General features: G+C 39.6%; 1 protein-coding gene across 1 annotated transcript in view; it reads right to left on the bottom strand.

Annotated features, from left to right (window-relative positions):
- Positions 1–495: 495 nt before the first annotated feature.
- The window catches only part of CERS3 (ceramide synthase 3), a 159,870-nt gene continuing 142,448 nt past the window's right edge, over positions 496–17,917 (bottom strand). Inside the window, exon 11 of the mRNA XM_027521876.1 lies at positions 496–2,987. Coding sequence (XP_027377677.1) covers positions 2,826–2,987 — 162 coding nt within the window. The 3' untranslated portion in view covers positions 496–2,825. The remainder of the gene's footprint in view (positions 2,988–17,917) is intronic.

Raw genomic sequence — 17,917 nt, 5'->3', positions numbered from 1 at the left:
GTTAAAATGCAGTTTTTTCCCTCATCCCAGAAGTATGAAATAAAATGTGGAGCAGGCAAGGTATGTTTTAAGCTCAACAGGTAATTTAGTTGAACCATCAATAGACCCTATTTCCTCCTCCACCTTTGAAGGGTAGGTACAGAAAAGAGGGCTGAGAAAACACCTTTAGGGCCATGCTCTTCAGCATTTCCTCAGGGCCACACATCACAGGGCTCAGGCTAGTCTCCAGTCCACAAGTTGGTGTCTGTCTGCACTGCGCACAGCTGAGAGGCTCGCCCTCGTCAGGCCTGGTCTGTGTGTCTCCTTGTCTGCTGTCTGTATCCCAAGGCCAGTGGCCCTCAGGTCCTAACTTGGCTCTGGTCTCCTCACTGTTCCTCCTGATTCCCCGCAGGGTATTTCTAGAAGACTGATAAGTCTTTGTTTCCACCACTCAATAAGACCAGAAATAATCTCTAGGAAGCCAAGCTGAATCTACTCAATCACCACACACACACAGGACTCTGTCTTTGTTTTATTGTAAATCATTACCATTCCAATAATACTGATGGCATGGTGGACTACATTTTTATAAAGCCATTTGGTGTATAGTATGAGCTTTTGTTTGCTGTAAAAAATAGAGGTCAGCCTTAAAATTAACCACAAAAGCCCTAAAAGATGTTACAAAACATGAATCTCTACCTCTTCAGAGGTAGTTTGGTGCTTCCAGCTCTCCATAGGCAGTTGGAGTTCGCTTATCAAATTTTACTTTCGATGTTCAAATAAGAAAAAAAAGAACTGGAGGATAATGAAACAACTAAACACTTTTTTACTTCAAGCAAGAAGATATATGGTACAGAGACTGAAATAAATCAAGGAAAATGTTTCTGTTAACTGGAAAATAAAAGTAATATCTTAGTGTGACCTTTCACCAAAAAAAAATTATTATAATAATTCAAGAGCTATGCTTGAACAGCTGTAACTGGAGGCATTTTAGATTTATAATATACATTTACATATAATGTTATTGTACTCATAAAAACAGATATTATACAGAGAAACCCGACACATTTTTTCTGTTGTTCTAACAATTCCTCAAAAAGAAATTTTGTTGGGAAAGAATTCTGAAGGTTAAAAAAATTTTTTTACTTAAAAAAAAAAAAACAAACTGCCAACACCTTTACCATATACAGCCTCTTTTGTGCTGCAGGGGCTGCGGCCCCCATGGGTGGAGCCTGTGTGGGCTTTACTAGTCCCTGTGGTCTCAGCTTCCACTTACTTAGCTTGGTAATACAGACCCTTAGCAAAACAGGATGAAGATGCAAAATGTGACCAAAAAATATGAGAGACTGGGTGGGGAGAAGTTGCATATTCTGCTCAGCTCTTCCCCTGTAAGGTTCTGCTTCTCCTCAGTCAGCAACCTGAGAATGCCTGAGGTGCCTGCACGCGAGCCTTAGGAGAAGCACCCCTGTGGGGGCTGAGAGGTGGCTACTGACCTACCAACCCCTACCTGTCCTTCCAAAGAGGTAGGTGGCCTAGGAGGTGATGCTGACTTGGGGGCATTCTCCAGACTTTCTCTTATTCTGTGTTACTGCTTTGCACTCTGTTTGGCTTGGATTGCAGAGATTTATTGTGAAGCATCTCCTTCTGTTTCCAAGATCTCCTTCGCTCAGGAGCTCAGGTGCATGCTGCACTCCAGATGCTGGGCTTCTTGAGTAATGGTGACTCGGGGAGCAGCCTGACCTGGGTCCAGTGCCCTGGTGGACCCCATGGCCTGCTGGGTAGCTCTGCTGGCTGAGGGGGTGGCTCAGGACGCAACAGGGACACATCCCTCTCGGAGAGGAAACGAGAAACCAGCAAAATACAAGGAGTGGGGCCCAAACTCCCTTCTCTTGGCCATGGAGCCTGAGGGACGAGAACCTGGGGGATGTGAAAATTACCTTTGGGGAGCTAACAAAGAGTCACCAGATTAAGTGGAAACAGCTTTCTGGGTACTTGCATTTCTAGGTGTCTCCAGACACATTTAAAAGGAATTTTTCAAGACTATGCCTTTTGTTCAGGCCCATTCAGTGTCAAGTTTCACCACGCTGCTCTCCCAAATAGGGCTGGGATCACAGTGAAAGGAGGGCCAGGGCTGGGGTCAGAGTGGAGAGAGGGTCAGGGCTGGGGTCACGGTGGAGAGAGGGTCTGGTAATAGGAACACCACAGCCTACAGTATGCACTCTCATGCCTATTATTATCTCATTTGATCCTTACTCCATCCCTGTGAGGGGAAAGGGCACGTCTGGTTCTTCCGACTGGAGAGACGCAGCACACAGCATGGAAGGCTTAAATACTTTCCACGGCAGAAGGGAGCTTGTGAGCCCTGAAGCCTGGCCCCTTAGTTTGGTCCTGCCACCACTCTTCCTTTGCTATCTCTAGCTCACTTTTGGGAAGTGAGTCATTTCTGTGGCCAAACACACCTGGAAAAGGTGGGTTGCCTTAGCACTTCTCAAATCATCATGAACACAGGCAAGGTGGGAAGGGGAAGGCCCACAACCAAGTTGGCTCCAAGTGTCTCAAATGCATGAATGGGCACAATTAGAACTAGAAGGGTTCTCTGGAGAAATCTATGAAGCCTGAGTCCTAACTCCAGTAAAATCCACTGGTATGCTTATATTCAACATTTTAACACAAAAACAACATTCTGTTAAATATATCTTAGGAGGGGGGAAGGTGGTAATAACGAAAGAAGGGCAAAATCTGTGGTCCCTCTGGGTCCTGAGGCCACAGCAGTGGAGGAGGGAGCACGTCCCCCTCCCAGCAGCCCTCGCGGTGCACTGTGCACTGGGAGCTATGTGGCCTTCAAGCTAATAGCCATGCTGACCATTGGGGATGAGGTGCCTGTTGGCTCCAAGGCTGTTCTTCAAACGGTCTGTCTCTTTGCCTTCCCTGGCTTCTTTCTTCTTCTCTTCCTCCTCTTCTTCCTCTTCATACTCATCCTCACTGTCACTTCTCACATCCCGGATGCTCTGGACAAAGAAAACAACGGGCTGTGAGAGACAGCTTTCCAGAAAGACTCTTAGGTGAATAAGCAAACAAATGGGCCCAGTTCAGAGGTATGACTCCCTTCAGAGAAAACACATATTCATTCACACAACCAAACATTCACCAAGACAGAACATATCAGGAATCATAAAACAAACCTTAACAAACTTAATTGAAATTATGAAAAGTATCTTCATGTCCTAATGGAATTAAGCTAGAAATCGTTATCAAAAAATAGTAGGAAAATTTCAAAACACTTGGAAATTAAACAACACCTTATAAATAAATCAAGGGATCAAAACAGTAAGTCTCAAGGAATACTAGAAAATACTTTTAATTAAAATAAAAATACAACACATTAAACTTGTTCATCTAGTTAAAATAGTGCTTAAAAGGAAATGTATACCTTACAAATGCTTATATTAGAAAAGAAGAAAAGGCTCTATTGATATGAGCTTCCAACTTAAGAAACTAGGGGAAAAAAGAAATGAAAAATAAGCCCAAAGTGAGCAAAAGGGAGGAAATAACAGGGATGAGAAATCAATGAAATTGAAAACAGAGGTTACCTGAGTAGTCTTGAAACTATGAAAAAGAATTAAATATGTAGTTTAAAATCTTCTGAAAAAGAGTATCATCAGGAACAGATGGTTTCACTGGCAAATTCCATGAAACATATAAAGGAGAAAAAACACCAACTCTCTTCCAGAAAAAAAGAAGAGGGAACACATCCCAAATTACTTTATGAGGCCAGATTACCCTGATACCAAAACCAGACAAAGACAGTATAAGAAAATACAACTACATACTGATATCTTTAATGAACACAGACTTTAAAATCCTCAATAAAATGTTCCAAATCACAACTAGCAATGTATAAAAAATAGTACACCATGAGGTTTGTCCCAGTAATGCAAAGCTGGTTCAATATTTGGAAATCAGTGAATGTAACCCATCATATTAATAATATAAAGAAGGGAAAATGATTACATTAATTGATGCAGAAAAATCATATGACAAAATTCAACACCCATTCATGATTTAAAAAAAAAAAAAACTTTGAAAACTCTGCAAAGAAGGACTACTTGATGGTGAATGACTGAATGCTTTCCCTCTAAGACTAGGAACAAGTCTGGATGTCCACTTTCACCATTCCTATTCACACTGCATTGGAAATTCTAGCCAATGAAATAAGGCAGGAAAAAGAAACAAAAGTCATACAAATTGGGAAGAAAGAAATAAAAATATCTTTATCTGCAGAAGACATATTTTTTTTAACGTTTTACTTTTTTGCTCATGCCATGTGGCATGTGGGATCTTAGTTCCCCAACCAGGGATCGAACTTCGACCCCCTGCTTTGAAAGTGTGGAGTCTTAACTGCTGGACTGCCAAGGAAATCCCCAGATGACATAATTATTTATATAGAAAATATAAAGAATCAACCCCAAAATTCCTAGAATTAATATATGAGTTTAAAAGGTCAACATACACAATCTGTCTCTCTGTGTGTCTCTGTATCTTTATGTCTCTGTTCTCTTACTCTCACACACACAATCTTGACTTCTAAACACTAATGTAAATTTAAGTAAGTTAAGTCGCTCAGTTGTGTTCAACTTTTTTGCGATCCCATGAACTGTAGCCTGCCAGGCTCCTCCAACTGTGGGATTTTCCAGGCAAGAATACTGGAGTGGGCTGCCATTTCCTTCTCATGTAATAAGCTGAAAATGTCCTCAAAAATATTATGTCTTAATTCCTGTAATCTGTGACAGCTAATTTACATGGTGAAGTTTTTTGCACATGTGATTAAATTAAGGATTTTTAGATGAGAGATGATCATGGCTTCATAAGAGGGGCAGAGGGGATCTGACATAGAGGAAAGGAATATGAAGACAGAGATAGAAACTGCAGTGATGTAGCCATAAGCCAAGGAGTGCTGGCAGCCACCAGCAGTTAGAAGAGCCAAAGAACTGATTTCCTTCATGTGTGAACACACACCTGCCACACAGTTTTGATTTCTACTCAAAACTGATCATAGACTTCTGACCTCCAGAACTTCAGAAAGTAAAGTTTTGTTGTTTTAAGCCACCAAGTTTGTGGTAGTTTGTTACACCAGCCATAGTAAACCAACATGACTAGAAATTTCCAACTAAAACAGAAAGTTAAAAATGAGGAACATTTACAATAGTTTTATAAAACAAAACACTTAGGTACAAGTATAACAAAGCATGTATAGGATCTTCATGTAAAACTCTGATAAAAGAAATCAAAGATCTAAATAACTAAAGAGACATACTATGCTCATGACTTGGAGTTTTAATACAGTAAATATGTTAATTATCCCCAAATTTATGTATAGATTCCACATAATACCAATTAAAATCTTTCTTATAGATAAGCTGATTCTAAAATTTATATGGAGATGCAAAGGAACTAGAATAGAGACAGCAACAATGAAAAAGAAGAATAAAATTGGAAAACTTGAATTACCCAATTTTAAGACTTGACTATAAAGTTACAGTAATAAAGACTGGATGGTATTAGCAAAGGGGTAAACACATAGATCAATGAAACAGAAAAGAGAATCTAGAAATAGACTCACACAAATACGGCCAATTGAGTTTTGACAAAGGTACAAAAACAATTCAATGGAGAAAGGGTAGTCTTTTCAACAACTGATGCTGAAGCAATTAGAAATCCTTAGGCAGAAAGTAAATTTTAACCTTATACAAATGTTAACATAAAATGAATCATAGATCTAAATATAAAAAATAAAACTACAAAACTTTCAGAAGAAAACCTACAACCTAGGGTTGAGTAATGAGTTCTTTGACATGATACAAAAAGCATATTCCATTAAAAAAATGATAAACTGTACTACATCAAAATTAAAACTTTTGCTTTGTAAAAGAAACAGTTTAGAGAATAAAAATACAAGTTGCAAACTGGGAGATATTTGCAAATCCCATATTCAACTTGTAGGATAATAAAACATTCTCATAACAATGTGAAAAAAAATTTTAATGGGAAAATATATAAAAATAGACACTCTATGAGGATAAAGGCTGTCCACGTGAAAAGATGTTCAACATCATGAGCCATTAGGAAAATGCAAATTAAAATCATGATTAAAAATTTAATTTAAATTAAAATTAGAATTTTATTCTAAAATTAGAATTAAACTTAAAAATTCTGAGAATACCAAGTGCTGACAAGGATGCAGAGTGACTGGAAGGAACTCTTATACATTGCTGATGGAAATGCAAATTGGTATAGACACTTTGTCTCAGCATTCCTACCCCTGAGGATCTATCCTAGAGACAGATACAATATTAATGTTCACACAAAAGCAAATGTTTACAAAAACTCTATTCATAATTGCCAAAAATTGAAAGCAATCCAAATGTTCTTCAACAAGTAAATTAGTAAGCAGTTGTACATCCATAGAGACAAACTTCTGATATTTATAAGACACTGGATGAATCTCAAAGGCTTTAAGTCAAAAGTTTGTTTCCAAAGGTTACCTACCAAAAGACATACTAATGTACTTTTCATGACATTCTTTAAAAGACTAAACTGTCGGGATGGTGAACAGGAAAGTGCTGCCAAGAGCTGGGGTGGAGGGAGGAGCTACTGGAGTGACAGAATTATTCTATATCCAGATTATAGCAATGGCTACACAAATCTACACTTGTGTTGGAATTCATAGAACTGTACAACAGTACAAAAATATTTTACTGATAAGTTTAAAAATAAAACAAAAGCATTTCTTGTTATAAAGCAAACATGATGGTTTTCCCCAGTAAACATCTGCTAAGTAAAGTATTACTCATGTGGGCATTTTGGTTGTCAGGATATTTTTGCTTTGAGGGATAGGATGTTTCCTGTTTTCTTTATGCAGGAATGTCCTTCCAAGACAGTTCCTAATAAAGAGTTATATGTTTTTCCTTGGCTTCACAGTATTCTGAAAGGAATTTTGCCAGGAAAACTCCTAGAGGAATAAAATTGTTCCCAAGGAAGGCAGATGGAATTGTCACAGATCAGACTTCACTACAAAAGATAAAAGATGGTGTGAACTATTAAAACAATACCAAGAACTCAAGTTCTGTGCAAGGCCAGCGTTGGACATGATCTCTGACTCTCTAAGCTGGTTCACAAATGTATCTATTAACCCTAACCTAGAGCAGAAAAAAAAACATGGAAGGTGAGACTGTTTCCTCACACATCATTTTTCAAAATGACATCTATAACCATAAGGGTTTTCCCTTTTGTGACCTGAAGACTAAAACTGAATACCTCTGGAGCTTCTTGGGGTATGTGTAACCAAACACTTCTTTGTGCAGACAAAGGCCTAAACAACACCAACAACAATGTACACATTCTGCTGTCTTAATCACAGAAATACAACTCCATAGGCCCTTTTCTATACGTTCTGCTCTTTTCTACAACACAGAAAGTGTCTCAAAATAAACAAAGCTCACTGTAAACCCTGAGGAATAAACTTGGCATCACATTAGTTAAGATGCAACAGAGAGGGCGAGGGCGGGATGATATGGGAGAATGGCACTGAAACATGTAAAATATCATATGTGAAACGAATCGTTAGTCCAGGTTTGATGCATGATACAGGGTGCTCAGGGCTGGTGCACTGGGATGACCCAGAGGGTCATGGGGAGGGAGGTGTGAGGGGGGTTCAGGATGGGGAACACATGTACACTCATGGTGGATTCAAGTCAATCTACGGCAAAACCAATACAATATTGTAAAGTAAAATAAATAAATTAATTAAAAATAAATAAATAGATAAAAATAAAAATTAGGGGGGGGGGGAAAAAAACCGATGCAACAGAGAAAGGCAACCTTTCCACAACTGGCTGGGAGCCAGGATCAGAGTGCTGCCCCCTGCAGACAGAGTCCTTCAGGGGAGAGCCATGCTTGGTTGATGTTTGCTTTCATGGACAATGCCCCTTGGCTCTCCTTCTCATTATTTAAATGATTTTTGTAGGGAACAAGGGGAAATCTGAATCAGAACAAAGAAACTAATTTCTCCCTGAAAGTGAAAGTATGAACTGTTAGTCGCTCGGTTCTGTCTGACTCTTTGTAACCCCCTCCACTCCCCGTCATGGACTGTAGCCCACCAGCTCCTCTGTCCCTTGGATTCTCCAGGCAAGAACAGTGGAGTGGGTTACTATTCCTTTATCCAGGAGATCTTCCTGACTCAGGGTCTCCTGCACTGCAGGCAGATTCTTTACCGTCTGAGTCACCGCTGATTCCGCCCCTAATTTCTTCTTAGAAAGGCATACTAGCATCTTTCCACTCCATTAAAAGGTATTTATGTATTTACTTACGGCTGTGTTGGGTCTTCTTGCTGCACTCGGGCTTTCTCTAGCTGCAGAGAGCAGAGGCTGCGCTCTAGCTGTGCTGCACAGGCTTCTCACTGCAGTGGCTTCACTTGTGGAGCACGGGCTCCAGGCGCACAGGCTCCAGTAGCTGCGGCACGCAGGCGTAGTAGCTGGGGCTCTCAGTCTCCAGAGCTCGGGCTCAGTAGTTGTGGCACATGCACTTGGTTGCTCTGCGGCGTGTGGGACCAGGGATTGAACCTGTGTTCCCTGCACTGGCAGGTGTATTCTTAACCACTGGACCACCAGGGAAGTCCACTTCCACCCCTTTCTCAGGACTTGAGTAGCTGCTCTGGCTGAGAGATAAATTCACCCTGGAGGATGCTCACCACAGCCTGAAGCCACGTCCTACATTCAGCACCCTCACCTCCAAGAAGAGGGCCTGGACCATATAGGGACTTTGGAAATGTATGACATCCTCACAGTCAGAAAGATTGACTTTCTGAGCACTGTTGACTTTTAGTGAGCATTGGCTTGGGATGCCATACATCTAACAATGTGCATGACACCCAAATGTCCTCCCAGACCTGCCTTGGTAATTATCCAGGCCTGGAACCGAACTCCATTTTACATTCAGGCACAGGAATTCTTGCATGGTTAATATATTCTCAATTCTTCAGGAATGCAACTACATACATAAATCAAAGGAAGACTATACTTCATTTTGTTCAGAACTTTACAATTTCAGAAAGCCATGTCACGGGTGGCAACTCTACCAGTGGCATTTAAGACTGCACCATCTGAATTTGCAGCTGCCCCACTCACGGCGAGTCTCCACATAAGCAACACAGCACCTGTCAACATGGCACATTCTCTAGTGCTCTCAGGTGCACGTTACACATGAAACGCATATTTTATTTCATCTTATTTCTTTTTTATTACAGTTGGGGCACTATATTGCTTTTTTGAAATTATGCTTTTGGGTGAGTGCTATTACTAGGAATTTAAATTCAGGCTAGTGAAGGGAGTGTGGGTCCAGTAGAATGGAGAACCACTGCCCTTGGTGGTGAAGCTCAGAAAGGATTTCCTGTTACTAAGAGTTGTTAGATGCATGATGAATGGTTGCACGTTATACAAACTTTAATAGTGTAAACTGGAAATTGAATGTAATGTAAATTGGAAATAAATATTAATAAAACCTCATATTATATTCAATTTCATCTTGTATATGCTACCTGTAATACGACAACAATGGCATCCTTAAAGGGTTATTTTTTTCCACTGCCTTGAAAATCCTCTGTTCTCTGCCTGCTCATCCTTCCCTCCTGCCTAATCACTGGAATCACTGATCTTTTTATTTTGCCATAGTTTTGTCTTTTCCAGAATGCCTTGTTGTTAGAATAATACAGTATTTAGCTTTTAAAATTAGCTTCTTTCACTTAGTAACAAACATTACTAAATAAAAAGAAACAAGCTATTAAGTTTTTTCACAGTTAATAGCTCATTTCTTTTTACTGCTGAAGACTATTCCATTGTCTGGATGCACATACCACAGTTATGCATCTACTCATGTATTGGAGGACATCTTGGTTGCTTCCAAGTGTTGGTAATTATAAATGAAAGTGCTATAGACACCCACACTATAAATGTGAATGTGCCAGGCACCAAACTAAGCAGTTAGCATGAACAATACCATTTCCTCCTCACAGCAATCCTAGGATATAGCACCCTTCTCTTTACTTTCATAGGGAGGAAAATGAGGCTTAGAGGGCTTGAGTAACTTTTTCAAGGTCACACAATCATGAGAGGCATATAGGATGAAAACCCTGATCTAAAGTTAGACACTTTGAACCACAGTGCTCTACAAACCCCTGCTGGAATACTTGGAGAGACAGGGCATCCAGGGGGTCAGACAGACACTGACATACCTTATTCTATTCTATTTCATTTAAAAATGATACAAAACTGATTTGGCAACCTATTAATGATCTTCAACCCCCAGTTTAAAAAACCTTGACTAAGATGTGCTAGAAAAAAATGATGCTTTTCTAAATCAGCTGAAATCCGGAAAGTTTAAGATATAAACTACAATCTATATTCTGCAAAGTACCTTCTCAAAAGGTAAATCTTTTCCAGAAATTACAATACTTAATAAAAATAAAAAATAAGTCAAGCAAGCTCTAGGGGAACAAGGAATCTACTAATAAATACTTGTTAAAAGTCAAGCCACAGTGTTTTCTGGAACTCTACCTGTCTGCCTTGATGAGATGACAAGACTGCCTGTACCAGCAGCAGTGAGTCTTCTCTTGCAATCAGCCAGCTTCTTTTCTTGTATTGCCCTTCTCTTTGCTTGCTCTCTGCACACCAGTACCCCTTACTTCCCTATTTCTTAGTTGTTCCTGAGCTTGTAGAACTGGTCTCATGTAACTCGTTGGCCCTAACCCATCCCATAAATCATTAAGGACCAGAGAAAATCCATGCAAAAAGAAGGATCCAAAAATATCCAAGGATCTTCTTTGAAGAGTAAAGGGTGAATCTGGGCTTCAGCAAGCAAAGGACTGTAGTCACTGGGTGCACAACTCTTACATGTGCCAAGCATGTTGCAGCACACACGCTCCTTATTACCTGCTGCCAGCTGCCCTTGTTGAAGGGTTAGCTGTGTCATTACAGACATCACATTACTATTCTGATAACATTAGATAACTTTATGGAATTAGCAAAGATATCTAATACTTAACTGGTTGTTTTCCAGAAATGATGTGGGTCCTCTAGAATACATACTAACAATGTTATTCATTCCACAATTGGAACTTCATGAGTATAATTTCTGCAAGGTCTTTTAAAAGTACCTCCTTCCTCTTCTCAGCAACTCCCTTCAGTTATACAAAGTGATGGTGAAAATGAAGAACAAGTTACTTGTATAAAAGAGAACTTGTTACTGGTCTTAATAAGGGCTTTGGAACCCTCACATCACCAGTGGCACAAGTACTGGCAAATATCATTAGCCTGGCACTCCAAAAGGGCAGAGAAGACTTGCATTCAGAAGATGGTGTTGAAGTCACAGTCACTGTGAAGGAAGGCGTGCAATCAGTCTGTCTGAGAGCATCCCATACCCTGAGAGAAACAGCAACTCTGCAGCTGGGACTGAAATATTCTCCCCTAGATTAAAGGCAATTTAAACCAACTTTCCCCTTTGAAAGGCATGTTCTAGGAGCAGGGGCACAGAGCTTAACTGAAGCATGTTCAAAGACTCATTCACCCAAGCATGGGAGAATCCTAAAGCAATGGACACACTTCCAACTTCTCCTAGTTATCCTTTTTCTTTGGGAGTGGGGCTCATGAAAAAATGCTTGAACCTGTAACATGACACAGTAATTTGCTCTGGCTGGTGTCAAATGTCTCAGACACAGGGTACAGGACCAAGACCATGTCTCAGCTTCCTCAGTCCTGAGTTGGAGTCAGCAGTATTGAAAACATACCCTATAGCTGGCTTATTCATGGCTCCCAATTTTTTGCAACTGGTCTGTATACATAGAGTCCCTCTTCTTGATCTTCAGAACCAGGCTTAAAGGTTTCTTGCTTTGTAAACTGTCCCAACTCACCAGTATAAAATATATTCTATTTTCCACAGATGGTGTTTATTTTCATTACATTTGCTGCTATCTATATATCTAATTTCCTTAAGAAATTATTTCACTTTTCTTAAGGCTTATAGGCTTTTAAAAATTAACTTCTAAGACAAAAAGTAAGTTTTAGGGATAGGTAGATTCTGGAGAACATCTGGTCAGTCACATTTATTTTCCAGAAGAGATTAAAGCTACAGTAGTTGATCCCAGACAGCTCAGTGACTCGGTTTAGTGGAGAAGAACTCAAATTATAAAATGTGGCTCTTGATAAAAGTGCATGGATTTCTTTAATATTCTCTATATTACCTGAAAATAAATTTAAAAGACTGTGTGGTAATCATCAAGTTGTGATGTAGAAAATGATTTGATATCATAAACATACTTTGCTTTGGGGATTAAAACCATTAAATTAAGCATATTTTCTATACATTCTGCATCCTTTCAACACAATTTTAAATTCAATAGCCTGAAAATTCCACAACTCTAGTTCAGCAAAAATATACAAAACCATTTTGAAAAAAATCTTCAGGATTTAAGTAAGCAACATTTAGGAAATAACCATGAAAAGACAGAGGGTTAAGTATACAGCCCAGAAAATGAATACTAAAATCTAAATGTTAAAGTTTGTTTCAAACGTTAGCATCAAATAAAGAATTCATATGCACCATTAAGAGAAAAAATTCAACATGACAGAAAAGCAGATAAAAGATATAAACAGATGACTCACAGAAGAGACGGCTATAGACAACTATACAAAATGCTCAAGCTTAGTAATAAGAAAAATGCTAATTAAAATAAGACAAAAATCTCATGTTCATCAAACTGGTAACTATTGAAATGTCTGATGGCGAGGATGTTGGGCAAGAGAGACTCTCGAAGATGGCAGAGGAGTCAGTGGACGTGGAGTACATCTCTCTCCACAGATACACCAGGAATACACTTTCAGACACAGAAGCACGCGCAGAACACCAGCTTAGAGCAGACAGGAGTAACTGACCAGTGGAAAAGAATATATAGAACCATGCAAAACTAGGTAGGACAAAGGAACTGGGGGAAAAACAGGAGTATTAGGAGGACTGGTGGAAAAGGAAATGGCAACCCACTCCATTATTCTTGCCTGGAGAATTCCACGGACAGAGGAGCCTGGTGGCTAATTTCCATGGCATCACAAAGAGTCAGACATGACTGAGCATGTACACACACACACACACACTCACACACATGATAGAATTGGACCAGCCCTCGGTGGGTGGGGGAACTGAAGCAGGGGTCTGATCCCCACATCGGGGCAACTGTCTGAGTCAGAGGAGAAACATTTAAGGCTGAGAGTGAAACAGCTGATCTATGGCAGCGCAAACTGAATGAGAATCAGACAGTTCTTGCTGCAGCCATACATATGCCGGGCAGGAACGTGGGTCTCCTGGAAGGGACAGCGACTGGAGTTTAGGGATTGTGGAACAATCCCAGGGCGAGGGCTGCCGTTGACTGCGGAGAGACGGACTGAGGGGATATGAGGGAGGAGATTGTGAGGGGAAATGCCTGTGGAGGAAAGCCAGGCAGCCACAGAAGCAAGAGGATACTGCTCAGTCACGCGTAGGGGGTGGAGCCATCACCATAGCCTCTCTCCCCCCACAGGCCAGTAACAGCAGCTGAACAATAGAGAGGCTGGCCCATCAAACTATGGAGGCACTGAACTACAGAGTAGGACCCCAGTCAGGGGGGCCCTCTATGTTCCTGACACACTGAACAACAGAGAAGGACCCTAGACAAGGGAGCCCTCTAAGTGCCTGAAGGGGCAGAGGTATGGAGAAAGACTGGCCAAAGAGGCCTTCTGATCGCCAGCTACAAAAGGCTCAAAAAAGACTCTGATAGGGCCATGACTCCTGTCGCGGAGGCAGTCAGAGTCCCTGCACACTTGGTGCTGCCAGGGTCCCTGCAAGTCAAACAGCTGTGCCACCTTCATGCTCAATCTTCAATGAGGCAGAGCAGCCACAGGCAAAAAATGTCTTGCGTCTATGCGTGCAGGGTCGCTTCAGTTGTGTCAACTCTTTGCGACCCTGTAGACTGTGGCCTGCCAGGCTTCTCTGTCAGGGAGGAGGGTTCTACAGGCAAGCATACTGGAGCATATTGGCCAAAACTGGTTGCCATACCCTTCTAGATCACTATATTTCCTGCTGCCCTAGCCGCCAACCCCGCTGAGTACCTGGTGCTGCCAGGACCCCTGCGACCTAAGCAACTGCACCACCTCCATACCTGGTGGCAAACCCAAGTCCTCCAGGGCAGCCTCAGGAGCTAACCCCAGTGGACGACCCACAGGTAGAGGTGGAAATAAAACTACAATTGAAACCCAGGGACAGTGTGGCTAAGGAAGAAGACCCAAATCCCTCCCACCAGCTGTACAAGCTACAGATTAAATCCACACAATCAACTAGGCAGACTCTGTGTCTATGGAATATGTAAAAGATCATTGAGAGCTCCTACAAAAGAAAACGCACTAGTTCTGATAGCTGTGGACCGTGGAGGCAAGAACACACAGGAGTAGGACAAGATTGGAATCTGAGCTGCCCTACAACAAATCCAGAGATCAGCATAGTGTTGGAGGGCATCCTAGGGAGGTGAGGTGGACTGTGATTCCCAGTGAGGGAAAGAACTCTAACAGCAGTGACTCAAGAAAAACATTTATTATTCTTATGTTTTGAATTGTTCTGTAGAATCTTTTGGAATTTTTTTCTTTTTTTCCCCCTCTGCTGTAGTTGTTGATTTTATTGGCACTATGAAATCCAATTAAGCTTTTTCTTTTTTCTCAGTCACATTTTTTATTGTTGTTATAAACCTCTGCCTCTGCATTGGGCTTTTGCAATTCTGTGGAGTTTTCCTTTTTCTTTTTTTCTCTTTTTTACTTTTAATTTTTTAAACCTATTATTACTTTGTGTACATTTATTCCTTTGTTTGCTTTTCCTACTGTTCTTTTCCCCTTGCAGTTAATCTTAAACATATATAAATCTTCTTTATCTACCTCTATTTAACTTTGCATCTCTATTTTTCCTCTTTCCTTTCTTTCCTTTCCACTCAACATATTTGTTAGTTTTATTTTCATTGCTTTATCCCCAATTGGCACCTTGCTTTAGTTTTGTTTTCCAGTTTGTACTTTAGTTAGTTTTGTTCTGGTAGATATGACTTTTGGTTTCCTATGTTCACCGGGTCAATTTGCTTACGTGTGTACATGTATATGTGTGTATTCAGTCACACTTGTTATTGTTATAAACCTCTACTCTACACTGGGCTTTTGCAGTTCTGCAGAGTTTCCCTTTTTTTCTTTCTTCCATTTTTTTCTTTTCTCTTTTTTATAATTTTCATTTTTTAAAACCTATTATTATTTTTTCTACATTTATTCCTTTGTTTGCCTTTCCTACTGTTCTTTTCCCCTTGCTGTTAATCTTTAATGTATAAAAATCTTCTTCATCTACCTCGATTTAACTTTGCATATCTATTTTTTATTTCTTTGTTTTCCTCTCAACATATTTGTTAGTTTTGTTTTCAGGGCTTTATTCCCCACTTGGCACCTTGCTTTAATTTTGTTTTCCAGTTTGTGCTTTAATCTGTTTTGTTCTTAACTGGTAAATATAATTTTTTATTTCCTTTGTTCACTGGTTCAATCTATGTACTTTATTTTTGTTGGACTGTTTTGACTTTGCTCATGGGTATATATGTATATGTGTATATTCCGTTATTTTAATTATTATTTTCCTGATTTTGTAACTGTCATTTGTCTGGGGATCATCTTTTGTTTCTCATTTTTGGATATTTGTTTTAATCTCACTTAATGCCAAAACAAACCATTTGTGGAATCTTCGTTCCTGACCAGAGATCAAGCCCTGAGCCTTTGGAGTGGGGGCACTGACTCCAAGACCCAAGACTACCAGACAACTAACCCTAGGGGGTATCAAATAGTGAGAACTCACACAAAGGAAACCACTTGAATACAAGACCCAGCATCACCCAACAACCAGTAGCACCCTGTGCAGGACGCCTCATCTAAACAACAAACAAAACAAAAATATAAACTCAATCATCAGCAGACAGGATTACCACCTCACTCAGCCTTGCCCATCAGAGGAAAAACAAACAAACAAACAAGTCAGCACAAATCTCACCCTATACAAAGCTTACACAAACCACTGGACCAATCTAAGAAGGGCAGAAACCAAAAGGAAGAAAGAATTCAACCTCCTTCAAGGAAAAAAATTCAACTTTCCTTGCAGGCTGGGAAAAGGAGACCTCAAGCACAATAAGTTAAAAAAAAAAAAATGAAAAGACAGAGAAATACTACACAAATGAAGGAACAAACTAGAAACACAGAAGTCCAAATAAATGAAGCAGAAATAGGCAAACTGTCTGAAAAAGAATTCAGAATAATGACAGTAAAGATGATCAAAAACCTTGAAAACAAAATGGAGAAAATGCAAGAAACAATTAACAAAGACCTAGAAGAATTAAAGAATAAATATACAGAGACAAACTACAGAATTACTGAAATAAAAAATATTCCAGAAGGAATCAATAGCAGAACATCTGAAGCAGAAGAACAAATAGTGAGTTGGAAGATAAAATGGTAGAAATAACTTCTGAAGAGCAGAATAAAGTAAAAAGTATTAAAAGAACTAAGGAGAGTCTGAGAGACCTCTGGGACAATATCAAATACACCAACATTCAAATTATAGGGGTCCCAGGAGAAGACGAGAAAAAGAAAGGGTATGCGAAAATTTTTGAAGAGATTATAGTTGAAAATTTCCACAACATGGAAAAGGAAATAGTCAATCAAGTTCAAGAGGCACAAAGAGTCCCATACAGGAGAAACCCGAGGAGAAACATGTTAAGACATATACTCATCAAACTAACAAAGACTAAACACGAAGAAAGAATATTAAAAAGCAGCAAGGGAGAAGCAACAAGTAACATACAAGGGAAACCCCATATGCTTAACAGCTGATCTTTCAGTAGGAACTCTGAAGGCTAGAAGGGAATGGCAGAATATATTTAAAGTACTGAAAGGGAAAAATCTACAACCAAGATTACTGTACCTGGCAAGGATCTCATTCAAAATTGATAGAGAAATAAAAAGCTTTCCAAACAAGCACAAGTTAAGAGAATTCAGTGCCACCAAACAGTTTTATGACAAATGTTAAAGGGACTTATATGGTCAAGAAATAGAAGAAAAGAAAAAAGATCTACAAAATCAACTCCAAACAATTAAGAAATGGCAATAGGAACATATACATCAATAATTACTTTAAATATAAATGGATTAAATGCTCCAATCAAAAGACATAGACTGACTGAATGGATACAAAAACAAGACCCATATATATGCGGTCTACAAGAAACCCAATTTAGACCTAAAGATACATATAGACTGAAAGTGAGAGAGTGGAAAAATATATTCCATGCAAATGGGAAGCAAAAGAAAGCTGCAGTAGCTATCGTCATATCAGATGGAATAGAGCTTAAAGAAGATTACAAGAGATAAGGAAGGACACTACATAATGATCAAGGGATCAATCCAAGAGGAAGACAAAACTATTGTGAATATCTATGCACCCAACATAGGAGCACCTCAATACATAAGACAAACACTAACAGACATAAAAGGAGAAATTGACAGTAACACAGTGATAGTAGGAGACTTTAACACCCCACTCACACCAATGGACAGATCATCAAAACAGAAAATTAATAAGGAAACACAAGTCTTAAATGATACATAAGATGAGATGGATCTCATTGATATCTTCAGGACATTCCATCCAAATGCAGAAGAATACAACTTCTTCTCAAGTACACATTCTCCAGGATAGACCACATCTTGGGACACAAATCAAACTTCAGTAAATTTACGAAAACTGAAATCATTTCAAGCATCTTGTCTGACCACAACACTGTGAGATTAGATTATCA

The sequence above is a fragment of the Bos indicus x Bos taurus genome, chromosome 21, assembly GCF_003369695.1.
Source record: "Bos indicus x Bos taurus breed Angus x Brahman F1 hybrid chromosome 21, Bos_hybrid_MaternalHap_v2.0, whole genome shotgun sequence".
Taxonomy (NCBI): domain Eukaryota; kingdom Metazoa; phylum Chordata; class Mammalia; order Artiodactyla; family Bovidae; genus Bos; species Bos indicus x Bos taurus.
This window is presented reverse-complemented; position numbering and strand designations above follow the sequence as displayed.